Here is an 18,187-nt window from a genome sequence, read left to right as displayed (position 1 = left end):
GAATTTAATCCCAGTCTCATTTGTTAAATTTAAGTAAGGTCTCCCTATGTCTCTCATTTGTGAAATATCATCTATTCTCTGTTCCACATTTCTTATTTGATTACAATTTATTTGGATATTTTGTTGTATATCGTCTAATTTTTCTTCTGTGTTTCTCCTGTCTTCGTTAATTTTTACTTCTAAGTTACATTTCTGTAACTCTATTTTCTGTTCTATATCTATCTTATTATCTTGAATAATCCTCTTTACTTCTGTCCTCTCATTGTCTATCCTTTTCTTGTAGTCATTCCGTATACTTTTTATTTCATTTGCTACTTTTTTCTCTGCAGCTTCAAGTTTTTTATCCATTTGTTTTACAATTTTATTATTATTATCTTCTATTTTCTTTTCTAATTTTCTATAATTCTCTTCCAATTTCTGTTCCATTTTTTTCATGTCTTCTTTGACTTCTTTTGAATTCTCTTCCAATTTTTTCGTATTCTCTTCCATTTTCTGTTCCATTTTTTTCATGTCTTCTTTGATTTCTTTTGAATTCTCTTCCATTGTCTTGTTCATCTGCATCATTAATGACATCAAAGCTGCCATATTGACATTTTCCTCTCTTTCTGGATTCATTTCTGCAGTATCTTGTGGAACTTGAACTAAACTCTCCTCTTGTATAGGTTGTGTTTCTACTTCCACATCTTCTTCATTCTTTTTGCTTCTTGTACCTTTCTTTCCTTGAGACATTTTGAGACTTTACTTGTTCAAATATAATTAAAAATAAAATCTATAATTTTTTCTTTCTACTGATAATTAATTTACTTATATGAGAGCACTTATCTTCCCAAACTAATTCTTTTAAATAGAGAGCCACCGCGTTGGGTGCCAAATTGTTATGATGTGTTTTTTGTTTGAATGATGAGCAATGAGTATTTTTAATAATATAATATATAGGGTTTTTATCGCGGTTCTCAAAGAATTAGCTTGTAAGTACTTTTTTAAATTATCTTTATTATAACTATTATGAAACACACATATATATCTAACCTAGTCAATGTAAATTTAAAATAAACTATCTTTAAACTGATATTCTTATACAACTAATTAAATTCTATAGACAATCTAAAATTTAAACAAACTATCTTTAAAATTGAAATTGTTATGACACTAACTAAATTATATTAACAAAATTTTGTACCTTTCTTTCACTGAATGCCTAAATGAACTATTTTCCACTAAGTATATAGATTCTAATCACCACTGAATGTCTTCGTACTTCAGTTATCCTTGTTTTTTGTGAAATTACTTTTTTCAATTATCAGCTTCTACCAATTTAAGATATATTTTTCTTCACCAGCATCTATACACCACCAACCAAACCAGCAAACAGCATTTATATTTATTCTTCTTTTCAATATACCAATATCCAATTATTATAAGTTGATTTATACTAATCTCCAACCATAATATAATTTAATTTCTTCCAATATACCTTTTTTTATCTTCAATAATTATTTGTGTATAATTATAAATGTGCATTAAATTATATGCATAATTTTTAATCTTCATTTAACTCACTATATTAAACTATTGGACTATTTGTACTTGATTCACTGACTCTAACTAACTTTCATAATAAACTGCTTGACTTCTGACTAAAAAACTTAAAAACTGTCTAAAACTTTTCTGACTAAAAACTTTCAAAAACTGCCTAAAACTCTTCTGACTGCACTATCTACAACTTTTCTGACTAAAAACTTTCAAAAACTGCCATCTTGAATCCAAATCACGGGTATTTATATCTTTTGGACATTCTAGAACCATCTCGTAAGAGATCATGTTCCAATTTGTTCTATTTCATACTTGTATGAATTTTCTGGAACAAACCATTTCGCAAACATGGCCATCTCCGGAGATCCAGAGAATTCCATTCTTTTCTATTAATAATTTTGTTTACATTTAGGCTTTTCAGATCAGAATATATAATTAAATTAGTAACTTAACATTCTAATTTAATAAAATACACATTTCAAACAATATATTATTATAACCCACTTTATATTCGTAAATATTCTTAAACGTCACTTCAGAGTATAAATATCTGTCAATCTCCGAGAGTATTTTTGGTTGCCTAAGCACATGGCTCACTTAAATCTATTTACAACATTAAAATACAACTTTTTACACTTATTATATGCTAATTTATTAAAAATGCCCTCACATAAATATATTTTTATTAAATTCTCTAGTATATAACTTATTTAAAATAATCAAATACTTTTTTATATCTAATATTATGTAGTATATAACTTATAAATTATTTTCTATAAACCCTAATCGTATCAATATATATATATATATATATATATATATATATATATATATATATATATAATATATAGAATAATTGGAAATGCTTCCGCGGTTCCTACAATCAACAAAGTACTACCCAAAACTATGACTATTATTATAAACTATTATTTAAAGTTACTCAATTCTCGAGTGAGAATGCATCTAATTTCTAATTTCACCTGTCAAGTCTTCATTGGGAACTATTCCGGAACTGCGTCGCCTAAGTCTTCAGATCACTGCACTACTACAGTAAGTAGTAGTAATTCAGTAGGTAAAACAGTGAGAAATGGGATCTGAGGACTTAAGAGATCTAGACCCCGGTCTAGGTTGAGATAAAGACTCGAGAGGGGAAGCCGAAAGCTCGACGTAGTCAAATTAACGCGGTTACACCTGGAAACTAAATATATCTGATATTAATCTTTATAGTAATAATAATGAGGACAAAAGATCGAGACCCTGGTCTAGGTTGAGATGAAGACTCCAGGGAGAAAGCCGAGAGCTAGTATATATATATATATATACTATATCAGGTTTTGTTCACATATACACAAATTATAGACATGGGTAAGTTTTAACACACGTATAGGACTGTTAGGGTCAAGTTTCCTATAATATTTTTGTGTGCTGATAATGTTTATGATTTAGTGTTTTTATTTTATGAAGTCCTAAAGAAGTTGTCGTTTCTCCAGGATCATTAGTAAATTTATTAATTATTGTGAAATAATTTTAAGTAACGGGAAACAAAGATTCGTACTCGACCTATGTTTAACATGTACTTTCATTAATTAAATTCAATAATTAAAAAGTGACAGAATGGATATTCTATAAGATACTTAACAAAACACATAGAGTGCTGTGGATTTATAAAATGTCATTGCCAATATAAATGCAATGTCTTAGTTGTTTTGACACAAATTTGAATTTAGTTTAAAAAATGAATGAAAAATCGATTGTTAGATTTTTGGTGATTTGCTATAAAATACAGCTAATAAATCAACGCTTTTACAGAAAAAAAAGTTAGAAATTTTTAGAAAATGCTCCCGAGATATATTTAGCTAAACGTTATAAAAGCTATAGATAATTTAAATAGCAGTTTTAATAAAATATTGATATTTTAACTACTTTCCTAACAAAGGAAGCAAGAAAGTTTACAATTATAAATTTTTATAATATTTTATAGAAATACTGGTAACTGTGATCTTGAGTTTTTCCTCATATTTTTCCGCACATAGTCCTCTCCCAACTAATTTCATTGATCTCTATCCTGACCAACATACTTATAATTTGTTCCGGCTATTCTTTTTATGCCGTCCACCCATCTCACCTGTGGTCTTCCTCTTGGTCGTCTACCTTTGTAAGGACTCCAATGTTGTATTGTGGCGTTCCAACGTTGGTCTTTTTGTCTAGCAGTGTGACCTGCGAAGCTCCATTTGAGTTTGGCAATTTTTGTTGTAATATCCTTAACTTTGGTTTTTGATCTTACCCAGTCGTTCCTCATTTTATCTGACAGTCGTATACCTAACATTGCTCTTTCCATTGCCCTTTCTGTTGTGGTTAGTTTATTCATATTTGCCGTGGTTAGGATCCAGGTTTGACATCCATATGTCATGATAGGAAGGATGCATTGGTTGAACACTTTGCTCCTCAAGTATTGAGGTATTTTGCGGATTTTCAGTATACAACTGAGTTTTCCAAATCCTGCCCATGCCAGTCTTGCTCTTCTAGTGATTTAAGCACTTTGGTTTTCTTTGTCAAGTTTCAGAATTTGGATTAGGTAGATATATTCCTGGACTTGTTATATCTCAGTGACATTTATAGATATACGCCTGGGATCGTCTGTGTTGTTCATTGTTTTTATTTTTGTCATAATCATGTTAAGGCTCACGTATTGGGAGCTGTTTGCGAGTTGCTTCATCATAATTTGTAATTCCTCAAATGTGCTCGCTATAATCACGATGTCGTCGGCGAATCTGAGTTGGTTTAACTTGTTGCTATTAACATTAACGTCGTATGTTGACCAATTTGTAGTTTTAAAGACATCTTCTAGGGCTAGATTAAAATGCTTTGGATATATTACGAGGCCTTGTACAACTCCTCTCTTAATGGGGATGGGATTTGTATTTTCGTTCAGTTGTATTATCATAGTTGCTTTTTTATATATATTATGTATTAGTTGCCTACATCTCGAATCCTGCCGCACCTCAGTCACCACAGGTAAATTAATATAACAGTAAAAATACATTGATACCACAAGAAAAAAGATGCATAGTAGCAGAGGGATAATTTTTTGGAAAAATTAATAAAATGTTTGTAATCAATTCTGTTATTTTCTTCAATTGCTCGATCTAATTCGTCGGTAAAGCTTCTTTTAACTTCCAATTTGTCCTGCTATACCACGGTAGAATGGGAAAACTACATTAAAGCATTATTTAAGGATGATCAAAGATCACTACCTAACTTAAGTGCAAGTACAGTACCATCAATCTTAAAAGCTGAAGTGGAAAAATCCATACACCAAGCCAAAAACAACAAAGCCAGTGGACGAGATCAAATATACAGCGAATGGCTAAAATTACTCTCAAATGACAATATAAAAGAACTCACTGTACTTTTCAATCAAATATATGATACCAGTGATATTCCATCGGACTGGTTAAAATCGATCTTTATTCCTCTACCTAAGAAACCAAACGTTAAGAAATGTAGCGGTTGTAGCCTCATTAGTTTAATGAGCCATGCCGTTAAAATACTGTTGCATATTCTTCTAAACCGAATTAACAACAAGTGCGAAGAAATAATTAGTCAAGAGCAGTTCGGGTTCCGGAGATGCCTTGGAACTAGAGAATCACTATTTTCTATGCAAACACTCCTTCAACGATGTTGGGAGGTAAGAAAACCCGTATATATGTGCTTCATTGATTTTGAAAAGGCATTTGATCGCGTTCAGCATACCAGACTAATTACCGCCTTGCAGAGCATCCAACTAGATGAGAAAGACATCAAACTTATTGCCAAACTTTACTGGATCCAAACAGCCATTATTAATACCAACAACAGAGAATCAAAGCCAATCAGTATTGAACGAGGCGTAAGACAGGGCTGTGTACTGTCTCCCACCCTCTTTAACGTGTATTCTGAGAATCTATTTAGGGAAGCTTTAAAAGATCAAAAAGGAATTATCATAGGAGGAGAAATAATTAACAATATACGGTACGCCGACGATACTGTGATTCTAGCTGAAAACATCGACGATCTGCAGGAGCTAATCAATAGAGTTGACATGGAATGAACAAATTGGGGACTGTCGATAAATATCGATAAAACTAAATACATTGTGACCAGTAAAGTGGATATCGGCGCAACCCAACTGATATTAAACCAACAACCGCTGCAGAGAGTTCAGAGATTTAAATACCTTGGATGTTGGACTACCCAAAACCTGGATCCATCCTTCGAAATTCGATGTAGAATTGAACAGGCAAGAAACTCATTTCAAAAATTCAAGCCTCTATTATCCAATAACTCATTAAATTTAGAAATCCGTGAAAAGTTTACAAGATGTAACGTGTGGTCTGTACTTTTGTATGGATGTGAAACTTGGACTTTAAACGCCGATATCATGAATAAAATCGAGGCGTTTGAGATGTGGTTGTATCGAAGGATACTAAAAATTCCATGGACTAGCAGAACCAGAAACGAAGAAGTTCTTCGAAGAATGGGACATCAACGAACTCTATTAAATATTATTAAGAGGCGTAAACTAGAATATCTTGGACATATAATCAGAGGACCAAGATATGAGTTCCTTCGGCTAATTCTCAACGGTAAAATCGAAGGAAAGAAATGGATAGGACGGAAGAAACTCTCTTGGTTGAGGAATTTGCGGCAGGGGATAGGTTTGACAGCGGACCAATTGCTACACGTAGCTCAAGACCGAGATCAGTATAACAATATTATAAGCATGGTAGTCGCCGACGTTCCGTAGGGATATGGCACTCTAAGAAGAAGACCACGGTAAATTTTGCTTGTATAAATCAATACAGTGTTCTGAAGCTATTTTCTTGTGGCATTTTAAAGTAATTACTATTTAAATGGGAATAAGCCACAATTCAAGGTTAAATTACGTTTATTGACGTTTCAATTTCCACTTCGGAAATCGTTCTCAAATCAAAATACAAACATTAGTTATAAAAAAGATTGAAACGTCAATAAAAGTACTTTAACCTTTAATTGTGGCTTATTCCCATTTAAATAGTAATTAAATCAATATGTTTTAAAAAAGTTTATATTTCTGAAGCACGACTTTTAGCTTTCATTAATTCCGATCCATACTTTTCTTTGGTCGTGGAAAAGATATAGTATATAACTCAGTTACAGTGACAATTTGATCTACTCATGGTTCCTTACGCAAGCGTTCGGAATCTTCCACTCATATCTATTTCCAACCTTTTTACCACATATACTATTCCTTAATCGTCTTTCGTAATTCGTAATTGTAATAGAAGTTAATCTATTAAACTGGTTTGAATATGGGAATATAATTGGGAGCAAAAATGGAGACATTCGTACATATGTCTTTAATTTTGAATGTAAGTATTTTAATGAACCGTAAGTTTTATTATTAAAAGTCCAATTTCTCCCAGTTTTATTTTATATTACATTTATTTATTTATTCCTTAAATTTTTATTTTGAATCATTCGTATTTACACCTTTATTATTCGATTACCATCTATTTTTAAACACAGCATGTAGATAAATGGTCATGCCACTGTTCCCTAAAAACCATATATGTTATATAACTTGAGCAGGTATGCTACGGCCACGCGCTTTGATTTATAGGTCTTTATAAGTGAGGAAGATGCACGGCAATTAAGAGCTCGTGTCTGTTTAAAAGGGGTTAATGTAAATTCAATTTACCTTTGCGAAGTACGCGCTGTTGTGAAGACAAACAAAAAAGATATAAAAAAATTTCACCAACACTTTCAACCGAGTTCACGAATTAAGACATGAATTTATGAAGTACCTTTAAAAAATATCGTAATTTAACAATAATCATCTATCTTATACGTACTCTTTTGGCATGTTTAATGATTGTGATTATACTGTTGCACTATGATTATACTGTTTTGTTTATAAAAAATATCTTTGAAAATCTTCTTCGAATCTTTTAAAAGGTAACAACAAAAACTCTAAAAGATAATCAAATGAAATACTGGAGAAAGGCATCAGAAAATCTTAAACATCGAAATAAGGGAAATAAACCAGTTATAATGGTAAATGTAGCGACAAGGTTTAAGACTAGCGACATTACTAAGTTTGGGTAACGGTACTTTAATTGACAAGTAGATTGCAATATTTATGCATGCTTCATCGATTACCATAATGCGTTCGATACAGTAAAGCACGACAAGCTGATGGAAGTATTAACAAATATTGGAATAAACACCTGTGATCTAAGAATTATTAGTAATCTTCACTTTAGTAATCAAGATCGTCTGTCCGTACAAGTAGGAGAATCCGATGATATCAAAATTAAACTTGACGTCCGACAGGGATGTATACTATCACTCCTGCTGATCAACATATACTCTGAGGAAATAGTCAAATTATCAAGAAGTAGTAGAGTTCTATGATGAAAAAGAAAATAGATGATCTCTAAGACGGAACAGCAATTTGGATCAATCAGTGTGAACAACGAATAGATAGAGTAAAAACATACACCTATCTAAGTATCAACCATAATATAACCTTAGTACTATAGAATTCAAATGTAGGATAGAGAAAGCACATACTGTTGTATGGAGTTAAGTCGTGGACTCTTACAGACCCTAAGTGCAAGAAAATTAGGCTTTCGAAATCAAGGTTTTATGGTCCAACCCTGAAGATAGCTTATACCGATACCGTATATACCGATATATACGGTTACAGAAAGTAACCTATGTTACTCAGCAGGACGTTTTGTTAAAAATCATCAGTTTGTTTTAGGACATAGGTCTCCCCTGTTTGTATCCAGAGTTCACGGTCTTGTGCATTATGGGTCCAATTTTTGAATACAAAAAGAAAAAGGACTGTTAACCACAAAAAAAAACAGCCAAAATATACTTTACACTCAAACTGATCATTGGAAAATGGAGAGTTTTCTTTTATTTTAAGTTAGTCTACTTAACATTGTGAAATCATCTATGCGGAAACAGGCTAAATTTTGAAGACACGAGAATCCTTGTTACCGATTCTGTAGTTTATCAAACTACCACGCATTATTAACTGTATAAGCTCAATATTTTTATGTTTCCTTTTTAAAATTTTGTTTTTCCGGTTTACGATCCATATTATATTTTCACCAAAATCCATCTTTGAGAACGAACTACCGAGAAATATCGTAATTAAATTAAGTTTTTTTTAATGTTGGAATATAGTTCTAAGAGAGCTTGTTAAACTTTAGATTCAAGAACTTCTGAGCCAGTCCCTTCTTCCCAGTTGACAGGTTGTCTAACTCTCTCTGGTCTTCAAGAAGCAATTCAGCATATATTTTCCATACGTTACATAACTCTACCGGTTACAAGATCAACATTTTATCCTGTTTCAAGGATGTTATAGTTGGTTTCTTTGTGATAGCAGTATTTGTTTAAACTTTCTATAAAAGAAAAATTTAAGTAAAAATCCTTTATAAAACGTACGTAAATAAAGACCCAAACGGGCTATGTCGTGAAGACAAAACGTTTTCGGAAACCATGTTCCATCATCAGTGTCTAGGTGTACATGTTTTGAGCCACTAAATATCAGTGTAAAAACCCGTTAAAATTTATCTGTTACAATTTGGTTTACATTATTTCGTATTATATTTTAAGATGTTAGAGTTACCAGTGGATATGATAACATGGCGACTTATGACTCCACATAAAGTTGCTGGTCCTGAGACGAAGTGTCTACGAGGACTTGATGATAGCAACTGTAGACACTTCGTCTCAGGACCAGCAACTTCATGTGGAGTCATACGTCGCCATGTTATCATATCCACTGGTAACTCTAACATGTTAAAATATAATACCAAATAATGTAAACCAAATTGTAACAAATAAATTTTAACGGGTTTTTACCCTGATATTTAGTTGCTCAAAACATGTACACATAGACACTAATGATGGAACATGGTTTCCGAAAACGTTTTGTCTTCATGACATAGCCCGTTTGGGTTTTTAATTTATATACCTTTTATAAAGGATTTTTACTTAAATTTTTTGTGATACATGGTATACAGCCAGCTACAGGAACTTAGTTTCCTTGGATTTCTATGAAAGCTTACATCGTCATGCAGAGCATGTAGGCTCTTTACTGCTTGACATTCGGAAATTCGGAACTTGTTTGACAATAATTGTGGTTAGTTCCAAATACTTTTGATGTTGCTGATGGATTTTGGCCATTCTTTTATCCCCTATAATGTAGATACCTTATCGGTTATCCATGATTTACTTTTTTTTTGTTGTTGCTCGTTTTAGAACGGTATCAGAACCTGTTTGAATATTATATTTTATTCCATTTGTCATCCGGACATTCGAATTGTAGTAAATTGTTACTTGCACGTAGTTGTTAGTCCATTTAGTCTCTAATTGTTGGTTCCCTCAATTTATCAATATTATATCTCAGCGATTATTGATTTTTTCGATGATATTTTAAGTTTATATTAAAAGTAAGCAATCAACCAATCAGATGAATTGTGGGAGTCTATATCAGCACCTGGATGAGCGGTAAACCATTTAATAGCGTTTTGATATCTCCGCTTGATTAATATGTAATCTATTTTGTTTCATACGATATTATTACTACTATCTCCACGTATATATTCATCGGGGGTTAAGTTAAAAGATATTTAACATTAGTTTAAAAATACGATCGACTAAATTCAACATCCATCTGCATTATATACGGAGTTAAATCAGTCTGACTATCCTATAACCATATCTCGTCAAAAATGTTGAAGTTTTAAGAACAAAAAAGGAGTTAAAAGGTCAATACAAGAAAGAAAACTGCAGCTCCAAAGTTGTTTAGGAAGGTGAAGTGGGCTTATTAATTGCCACCTCTATAACAGAAATGAAAGTTGTCGAAGAATAAAAAGAAAGAAATAATTAAAAATGTAGATCGACGAAAAACTGAGGAAAATTATCAACTTTTGAGCTAATTTGAATTTTAATCAAGGATCAATTTCCACTAATATACAAACACGTATCTAACTAAATCAAATTCTTATTCAAAGCCTTGGCCGTGATAGTAATACATCTTGTATTAAAACGATATACATAAACTTTCTGAAAACAACTTAAAACGATCAGTAATTATATAATTATATATAAAATAGAAAACTAGAAACTTTCTGCAGAAAGCCTGTTATTAACGAACGATAAAGAAAATTGAAACTATTTAAACAAATACAAAAATTAGTTTAATATTTGCAAAATTACCCCCAACAAACTCTACCGTTTTTATATTTGTATAATAAATATAGTCAATAAACTCACGACAACTGTTTTGGTGTAAACATCTCAATCTCAAGTGAAATATTGGGTGAGAAACTTAAGCTGCGAAGATTCGTTAGTATTTGACTTAAGTTCGCGCATGATAATCATATGTTTTAATTGACTGTGAAGTGAGTATATGGCTTGATTTTTAATCTTCCCACAGATTTAATCAATAAGCTTACAAAACTTTTCTTCCCTCCTATATTGTGTTAATTAACACCAAAACAGTTATCGCTATTAAAAACAGTTTTTGTTAAAAATTACAAACTGCAGTTTTTGCATTATTATTGAGTATCAGTCCATTATTTAAAATGTTTTTCATTTGATCAATATCCACCCTTTTGATCTTTCATTAGATTTCCTTTTGTCAAGCCAGAAAAAGGTTTTTCAATTGTAAACATGTAAAAGAATCTCTTATTATGACATTTTCTAATTTAAACCAGAAACATAAAACAAATTGAGCTTTTGTGAATAAAGGAAATTACTTGATAAAACATTAACCTTGAACATGAGCATCCGTAAATTTCAAAACGAAATGAAAACAAATTCAAAACAGAAGAAAAATAGGGTAAGAAATCATTAATAAGATTCTTTGTTATTACACAGTTTAAAGAGGTATTATGCTGTCTACAGTCTGACGCTGCTCCTCTTCTTACTGGTCTACTGCCGTTGGGAAAGACTTAATTAAAATTGGGAGTAGCGAGGTTTTTAAAGACCTCCGCGAGGTGCCTCATTTGCATTCTAAGTAGATCGCAACTTGTTAAAAGTTGAACTTCACTTTCAGTTCAAGGATAAAAATCAAGAAAACTCCACACTTTTCGAACTGTTAAATGTGTAAAAATTTAGAATTTTCCTTATAAATGTATTTCAGCGTATTTAAATATGTTTTGCAATATCTAAACAATGTGTTTCAAAGTTTATTTTGAACTAAAACATGCTCTATATGTTGACCTAAGCGATTAACATAAGTTTTTACCATATCGTTGTTACAATTGGATAAATAAACAAAGTATAAAAATTTATCTTTTATGTAAACCAATGTATTTTTGCTACACTGTCAGATTTCTTGGACCACCTGTTATTACAAAATATCCAAATATAGTATTAGTTTTCCATGAATCTTTCTTTATGTCATCATTGTTGATATAGGCTATATTCCATATTACCTTTTCTCAATTCCTTTCATGTGCTTTTATTATTTATCCAGACAAGATTGCTGCTTCGTATCATGGCTACCTTTATAGTGTTTAATTAGGGTTTATATAATTGAAACCAATCTCTTCACTTCATTTGATTCATCCTCATTTGTATTCTTTTACTTTTATTGTACGTATACATACGTATTGTATGTTTCTGCAACTCTATATGTTTTTTACTTTACTCCCATTGTTTTCTGTGACGGCTAAGCCATTATTGAGCTTCAGTCATTTATATAAATCAAACTATTCCAAATATCGCCCATCATTCTGCAGTTGGTTTTTCTCTAATCATTGACGAAAGATTTATTCAATTAATTCCTTAAAGTGTTATTTTCATTAGTAGCAAATTTTACGCAGTTCAAGGTTTGGTCATATTTAAATCACTTTTCCAGGTGTTATTAACAATTTTATAACATTTCACACTTTTCAATCAAAAGCGTTTGTTTTATAGGCGCATTTTTTATTCTGGCCTTTTTAAATATTGAAATTACATAGTCTTTAACTTCTGGCTCATTGTTTACCACAAATGTTCTACATTAATAAAAACTACATATATGTTAAAATCGACAAAAGCCATACAGGGTAGTCAGCTAATTAGACTTCTGTTCCAATTTTGATTATCAATTTTATAATCATTTGTATTAAATCACTTAATGACTTATATTCGTGTTTTTATTGACCATCATAATTTTGGTAAAACCGCCGAATTTCATTTAATTGAAAAGTTATCAAATATCTTTCTGGAACTGAAACCAATAAAATTATAAAAATTGTCCTTATCTGCAAAATGTGTCGCGCAATTGGTTTTAAACAGTAAACTTAAACAATCAAATCGTTATTAATTTTACAGCATTGTTATTGAAATATTGGTCGTTACAGGACAGATCAGCCGTGTTGCAATCATTAAATATAGTAATAAAATCAAACAATTAAAACAGTTTTCTTGACATCTTAGTAAAAACTTAATTGGTTCGCCTGTAGAAACTAAATATACCAATTATTTAGTATATAGATAATTATTCATAACAATTCTAATTTCGACAAAAATGTTTGTGTTTCGCCTATATTTCTAGAGTGTTATTGTAGTTTCACTGGACAATGCCAGACTAATAACAAGGTAAAAGTAGGAAATAGAGCTAAGTAAGAAAACAACGACAAATGACAAACCTAATAAGGTTTTAAAACTATAAAAGGGTCAAGGAAGACATTTCAATTATTAATATTAATCTGTATCAATACATTTGTAAGATCTCTCAGCATTTTTCGGTACCAAAACAAGTACTTGATTTGTTTATAGAATTTGTGGTTTTAAGAAAAATCTTCGAGTTTATTTTTTTAATCTACAGTTCAATACATAATTGCTTCATTTTACAAAGGAATAACTAATGTCAGAACAATACCACATCTGTTGGACATAAGGAAATAAGAAACAAGCCTATAACATTTAGAAAAAAGGTATATTTCGCAAAGGAAGATACAATGCAAACAACTAGTAAGTCTGTTATCTTCTTTCTTGTAGTATATTTTCTTAAAACCTATCTTCCCTTATTTATAAAACTTGTATTTAAATATTTTGAAAAAAACTTCCCAGTGTACATACTGAAAAAGTCATTTTAATTTTTAAGACACAGGACGATGCCAAAACGTACATAGTGTGCTAAAACTTTAGATGAATTTGGTACTAACAGAAAAAATATTATCCGCAAAAACGAGTACACCTAAAAATAAACAATGATCTTGAAAATTTACAAATTATGGAGTACATACAGTTAAAATTAAATACAATTGCTTATTATTACACACCTGATACCGTAGAAGATGTTATCTCAATACGTGAACTAGCAGGAATGATTTTTTGAGAGTTATTGCAGGATATTAACGTTTTAAATATATTCTAAAAATAGTAGGAATCGTATCAATAAAAACATGAATGACAACAATAAGAATAATAAGCCTAATTTATAATAATATTGAATAATTATCACAGCAGGATTGGTATCTATAAACTATATATTGATGTGAATGTATGATTGACTGATATAGCAGGTATTTTACTTTTAAACAGGAATACAAATGAACAAGAGAAATAGACAGCAGGAATAATTAACATTATCATCTTTACGTTTATGAATTTTGATACTTATTGAAAAAAGTTATATTCAATCAGAAAACATATTTTTAAGTTTGTTCTTTCTTACCTTGTGCGATTCTGACCGCTGGCATTTTAATTCTCATTTTGAAAATTCTTAGACTGGCCGTCTATCGCGCACTAAAATAATTTGTCTATCATTTCCAAAATAAAAAATAATAGTTTCACTAAATCATCGTCACTGTGTCAAGCACTTGGAAAAGAAAACACCAAACAAAATTAACAGAGTACAATCCCAACATAAAATATAAACTAATACCAAAAAGCAATAAAAAGCGCGTGTATATTTAAGCCGGCAGGTTGAGGGGTCAGAGGGTTTCGTTTCGTTAGTTAAAAGATCAAGTTGTCCCTGGACCCTGATGCTGTGCGGTCAGCACACCGGTCCAAACGCGTGTGTTTCTACGGCCAGCGCGATTCAGGCGATTCTCGGCCGTGTCCCGATCGGGTTCTATCGTGTCGTATCGCTGCGCTTCGTGGCTACTCACTAGCGGCTAGCCAGCGGTCCTAAAGCACCCTACGTAGGTAGGGGATGATGCGCACCACGCAGCGTATAACACAGCAGGAGTGGAGGGAGTTGTGTGCCCGCTGGCCTCCAGGATGTGATATATTCCGGTCTACTCCGGTGTAAGATGTATGTGTGTTTACGATGTTACAGTTTACACTTGTCTTTATACTTTGCTTATATATTAATACTCTAGGTTGGAAATAGAAAAGATAAAGATAATATAAACTTATTTTATATGCAGCAGGAAGCATTTTCTTCAAACTGATATGTATCCACTCCAATTTTAAATAACGTTTTCATTAAATTTAACAAAACATTTCAATAATAGAAATTTTAATAATATAACATTGTAAAGTTGTCAGTATTTTTTTAAATTTTAAAAATTCAGGAATTATGTTTTATGGTATAGAGATCGAAATATCAGGTTTCTATTCTTATATGTTTAATTATTATTTATCTAATAATCTCCAGTTTCTCAAACATATCTGATATCTTTTTAAACCCTTATTATATAGAGGATATCTTTTTTTGCAGGAAAAAAGTATATAACTGCTTATCTTACCGTTAACTTAGAAACTGTACAAAGTATATATTTATTTTTCTGAAGCTATTTTCTTGTGGCATATTAAAGTAATTACTATTTAAATGGGAATAAGCCACAATTAAAAGTTAAAGTAAGTTTATTGACGTTTCAATTTCCACTTCGGAAATTGAAACGTCAAGAAACTTACTTTAACTTTTAATTATGGCTTATTCCCATTTAAATAGTAATTATATATTTATTTAGTGTAAACTTACAATTACTTAGAATAATTACCGTAGCATAAGAAAGAAAAGTACTGGATGCATTATATTATATTTTAAGAACGATTTCCGAGAAGTACATTGTGGATTTTTTTTATTGGGAATAACCCGCATCAACCATAGAAGGTTATTAGCGGTGGTACAATATAGACTGTAATATATTATAATGATTAATATAAAATATAAACGATAAAGTTTTTACAAAGTTGATTATAATTTAGAATTTTTCTTGAAGTATCACTTATATTTGATTATACAATCTCGTTTTCTTTAAAAACCTAATGATTTTGTCACAATCCGCACTGTCTAAGCGCAATTTATATCACTTGGTAGTCCAGTAGCTTGTATTTCCATTTGATATAATGGGCAGTCTATAACAATGTGGCCTACAGTTATATTGGTGTCACAGGATACGATGTAGTACAACCTGGTCCCTTCGCTTTACTAAATTTGGTGTTTTCGCAGATAGATCTGGGTTTCCTTGCATCAATTTATTATTTGGTAGGAGTTGCCATCTTCGTAGCCATAAGTTTTTTGTGTACTCATTGATGTATTTTTTCATATCTGCGTGAGGAATTTGGTTAGTTCTATCATCGGATCTCTCCATTTTACAAGCTTCTTTGGCCATTTGATCAGATATCTCATTTCCTGGTATCCCCACATGAGATGGTATACACACAATATGTAGTTGTTTATGATTATTTTGTAGAGTCACAAGGTCTTTTTTAATCTGTTCTAAAATCGGATGATTCGGATATATTTTCTGAATTCCCTGGATTGCACTGAAGGAATCTATGAATATTACTGTCATGTCTTCAGTTCGTTTAAGAATTTGTTGTACTGCCTTGGATATCGCAAAAAGTTCAGCAGAATATATTGAATAGTCCTTAGGTAGTGGAAACTTGAGCACAGAATCCTCTGTGACAATGGCGGATCCTACTGTTTCCAATTCGGGTGTTTTTGATGTATCGGTATAAACTAGTTGACAGGATGAATATTTATTTTTAATATTGTAGAAGTATTGGAGAAAAAGAGGTGAAGGAGTATTGTCCTTAGTATAAGTTGACAGATCTTTGTTACAATATGGAATTTGTATAGTCCAAGGGAGAGCATAATCAATATTGATATGCATAATACCTGGAAATGTGAAGTTGCTAATTCTTTTGCTAAACGATGGTCTTGTAGATTATTCTTATTAAATATAGGAGTGTTTTGAACGATCAGTCAGAAACTTCTGTTTTCTATACACTATGTCTAACGCTGCACATTTTTGAGGCAATTTAGGAAACATTAAGGCTGAGTATTTAGAGAAAACAATACTTATTAAATACCTCTTAGTATAGTACAGCCTTAACGTTCTTAGTATAGTACCAAGACAGTTTTAAAACACCTAGCACCAGGTGGGGCGAATTATCCCTCCAGTGTTTTTTACAATTTTAACTTTCTTGCTGTGTGACGGACACATAATATTAATAAATTTAGAACATTAGCTTTGATACTTGCAATCTGTCTACCTTTGGCAGATATGCCACCTTATTTTTCTTTTTGGTTGTGGTGAATTCAGTTCTTTCATGGCTTTTTCTACATTGTAATGATCTAGTTCTTTCAGTAACTGGTTGATACTTTCTTTTTTTTTTGTTAGTTAGACGAGATTAAGTTGTAGGTCGCTTATTCTTCTTTTTAAGTGCGGTTCTAAAAGCCTTTTACATAAGTCTAACAAAAAGTCCCCATTTTGTCTAAATAATGATATTTCCATTCAGGGTTGAGATAAACCCACATCACGAAAGTATTTCCTGCTGTAATGTCAATAATGGTCATAAACAACGTAGCTGGCCAGGTGCACATGAATTGGCTCATGTTTGCAGGTAATAAGCTCTATACCAATAAAAGGGTTTGCGTTAATTGGCTTCCGAGGAAATTCTTGGAAATCGGATTTTTACCCATTCTTTAAATTCGTATACCCTTCGCCGCAAACTTCTTCTTCTTCTTCTTGTGCCACTCCTATCGGAGATTGGAAATCATTAAGGCTATCCTGACCTTGTTTACAGCTGACCTAAAGAGTTCATTAGTGGTACAGCCAAACCACTCTCTCAAATTACGCAACCATGACATTCTTTTACGGCCTGGATTCCGTTTTCCTTCTATTTTTCCTTACATTATATTTTGAAGTAATGTGTATTTATGTCCTCTCATCAGGTAACCCAAATATTCGAGTTTTCTTCGTTTGATCGTTGACAAAATTTGTTGTTCTTTTCCTATCCTTCGCATTACCTCAAAGTTTGTAACTCTTTCAACCCAACTTATCTTCAGCATTCGACGGTAGCACCACATCTCGAAACTTTCAATATTTTTTATATGGTTCTGCTTGAGAGTCCACACCGTATAATAGCGTGTTAAATAAGTAGCCCCTTAGCCTTCTTAATCGGAGGGGGATGCTTATATCTCTGTTGCAGAAGAATTTCCTCATCTTTATGAAAGTGGCCCTGGCAATTTCGATACGTATTTTTATTTCATTGTTTTGGTCTCCAGTTTCGTTTATTAAAGTACCCAAGTATTTGTAACTTGACACTCTTTCAATTTGAATGACGTTTATACTAATATGTGGCGAACAGTTTTAAATATAATTTTCACAAGTTACCATGACATGGCTCTTCTGCCTACTCCGCTTTAGTCCTCTAGCTT

General features: G+C 31.7%; 1 protein-coding gene across 2 annotated transcripts in view; it reads right to left on the bottom strand.

Moving 5' to 3' along the window:
* The window catches only part of Cph (BCL11 transcription factor chronophage), a 153,822-nt gene extending 138,992 nt beyond the window's left edge, over nucleotides 1-14,830 (bottom strand). For both annotated transcript variants that reach the window (XM_072526616.1, XM_072526617.1), the window contains exon 1: nucleotides 14,246-14,830. In XM_072526616.1, the coding sequence (XP_072382717.1) occupies nucleotides 14,246-14,282 (37 nt within the window). In that variant the 5' untranslated portion in view covers nucleotides 14,283-14,830. The remainder of the gene's footprint in view (nucleotides 1-14,245) is intronic.
* Nucleotides 14,831-18,187: the final 3,357 nt, after the last annotated feature.

This window comes from Diabrotica undecimpunctata, chromosome 3 (assembly GCF_040954645.1).
Source record: "Diabrotica undecimpunctata isolate CICGRU chromosome 3, icDiaUnde3, whole genome shotgun sequence".
NCBI classification, from domain to species: Eukaryota; Metazoa; Arthropoda; class Insecta; order Coleoptera; family Chrysomelidae; genus Diabrotica; species Diabrotica undecimpunctata.
Note: the sequence above shows the minus strand (reverse complement) of the source record. Positions and strands in the feature narration are given on the sequence as shown.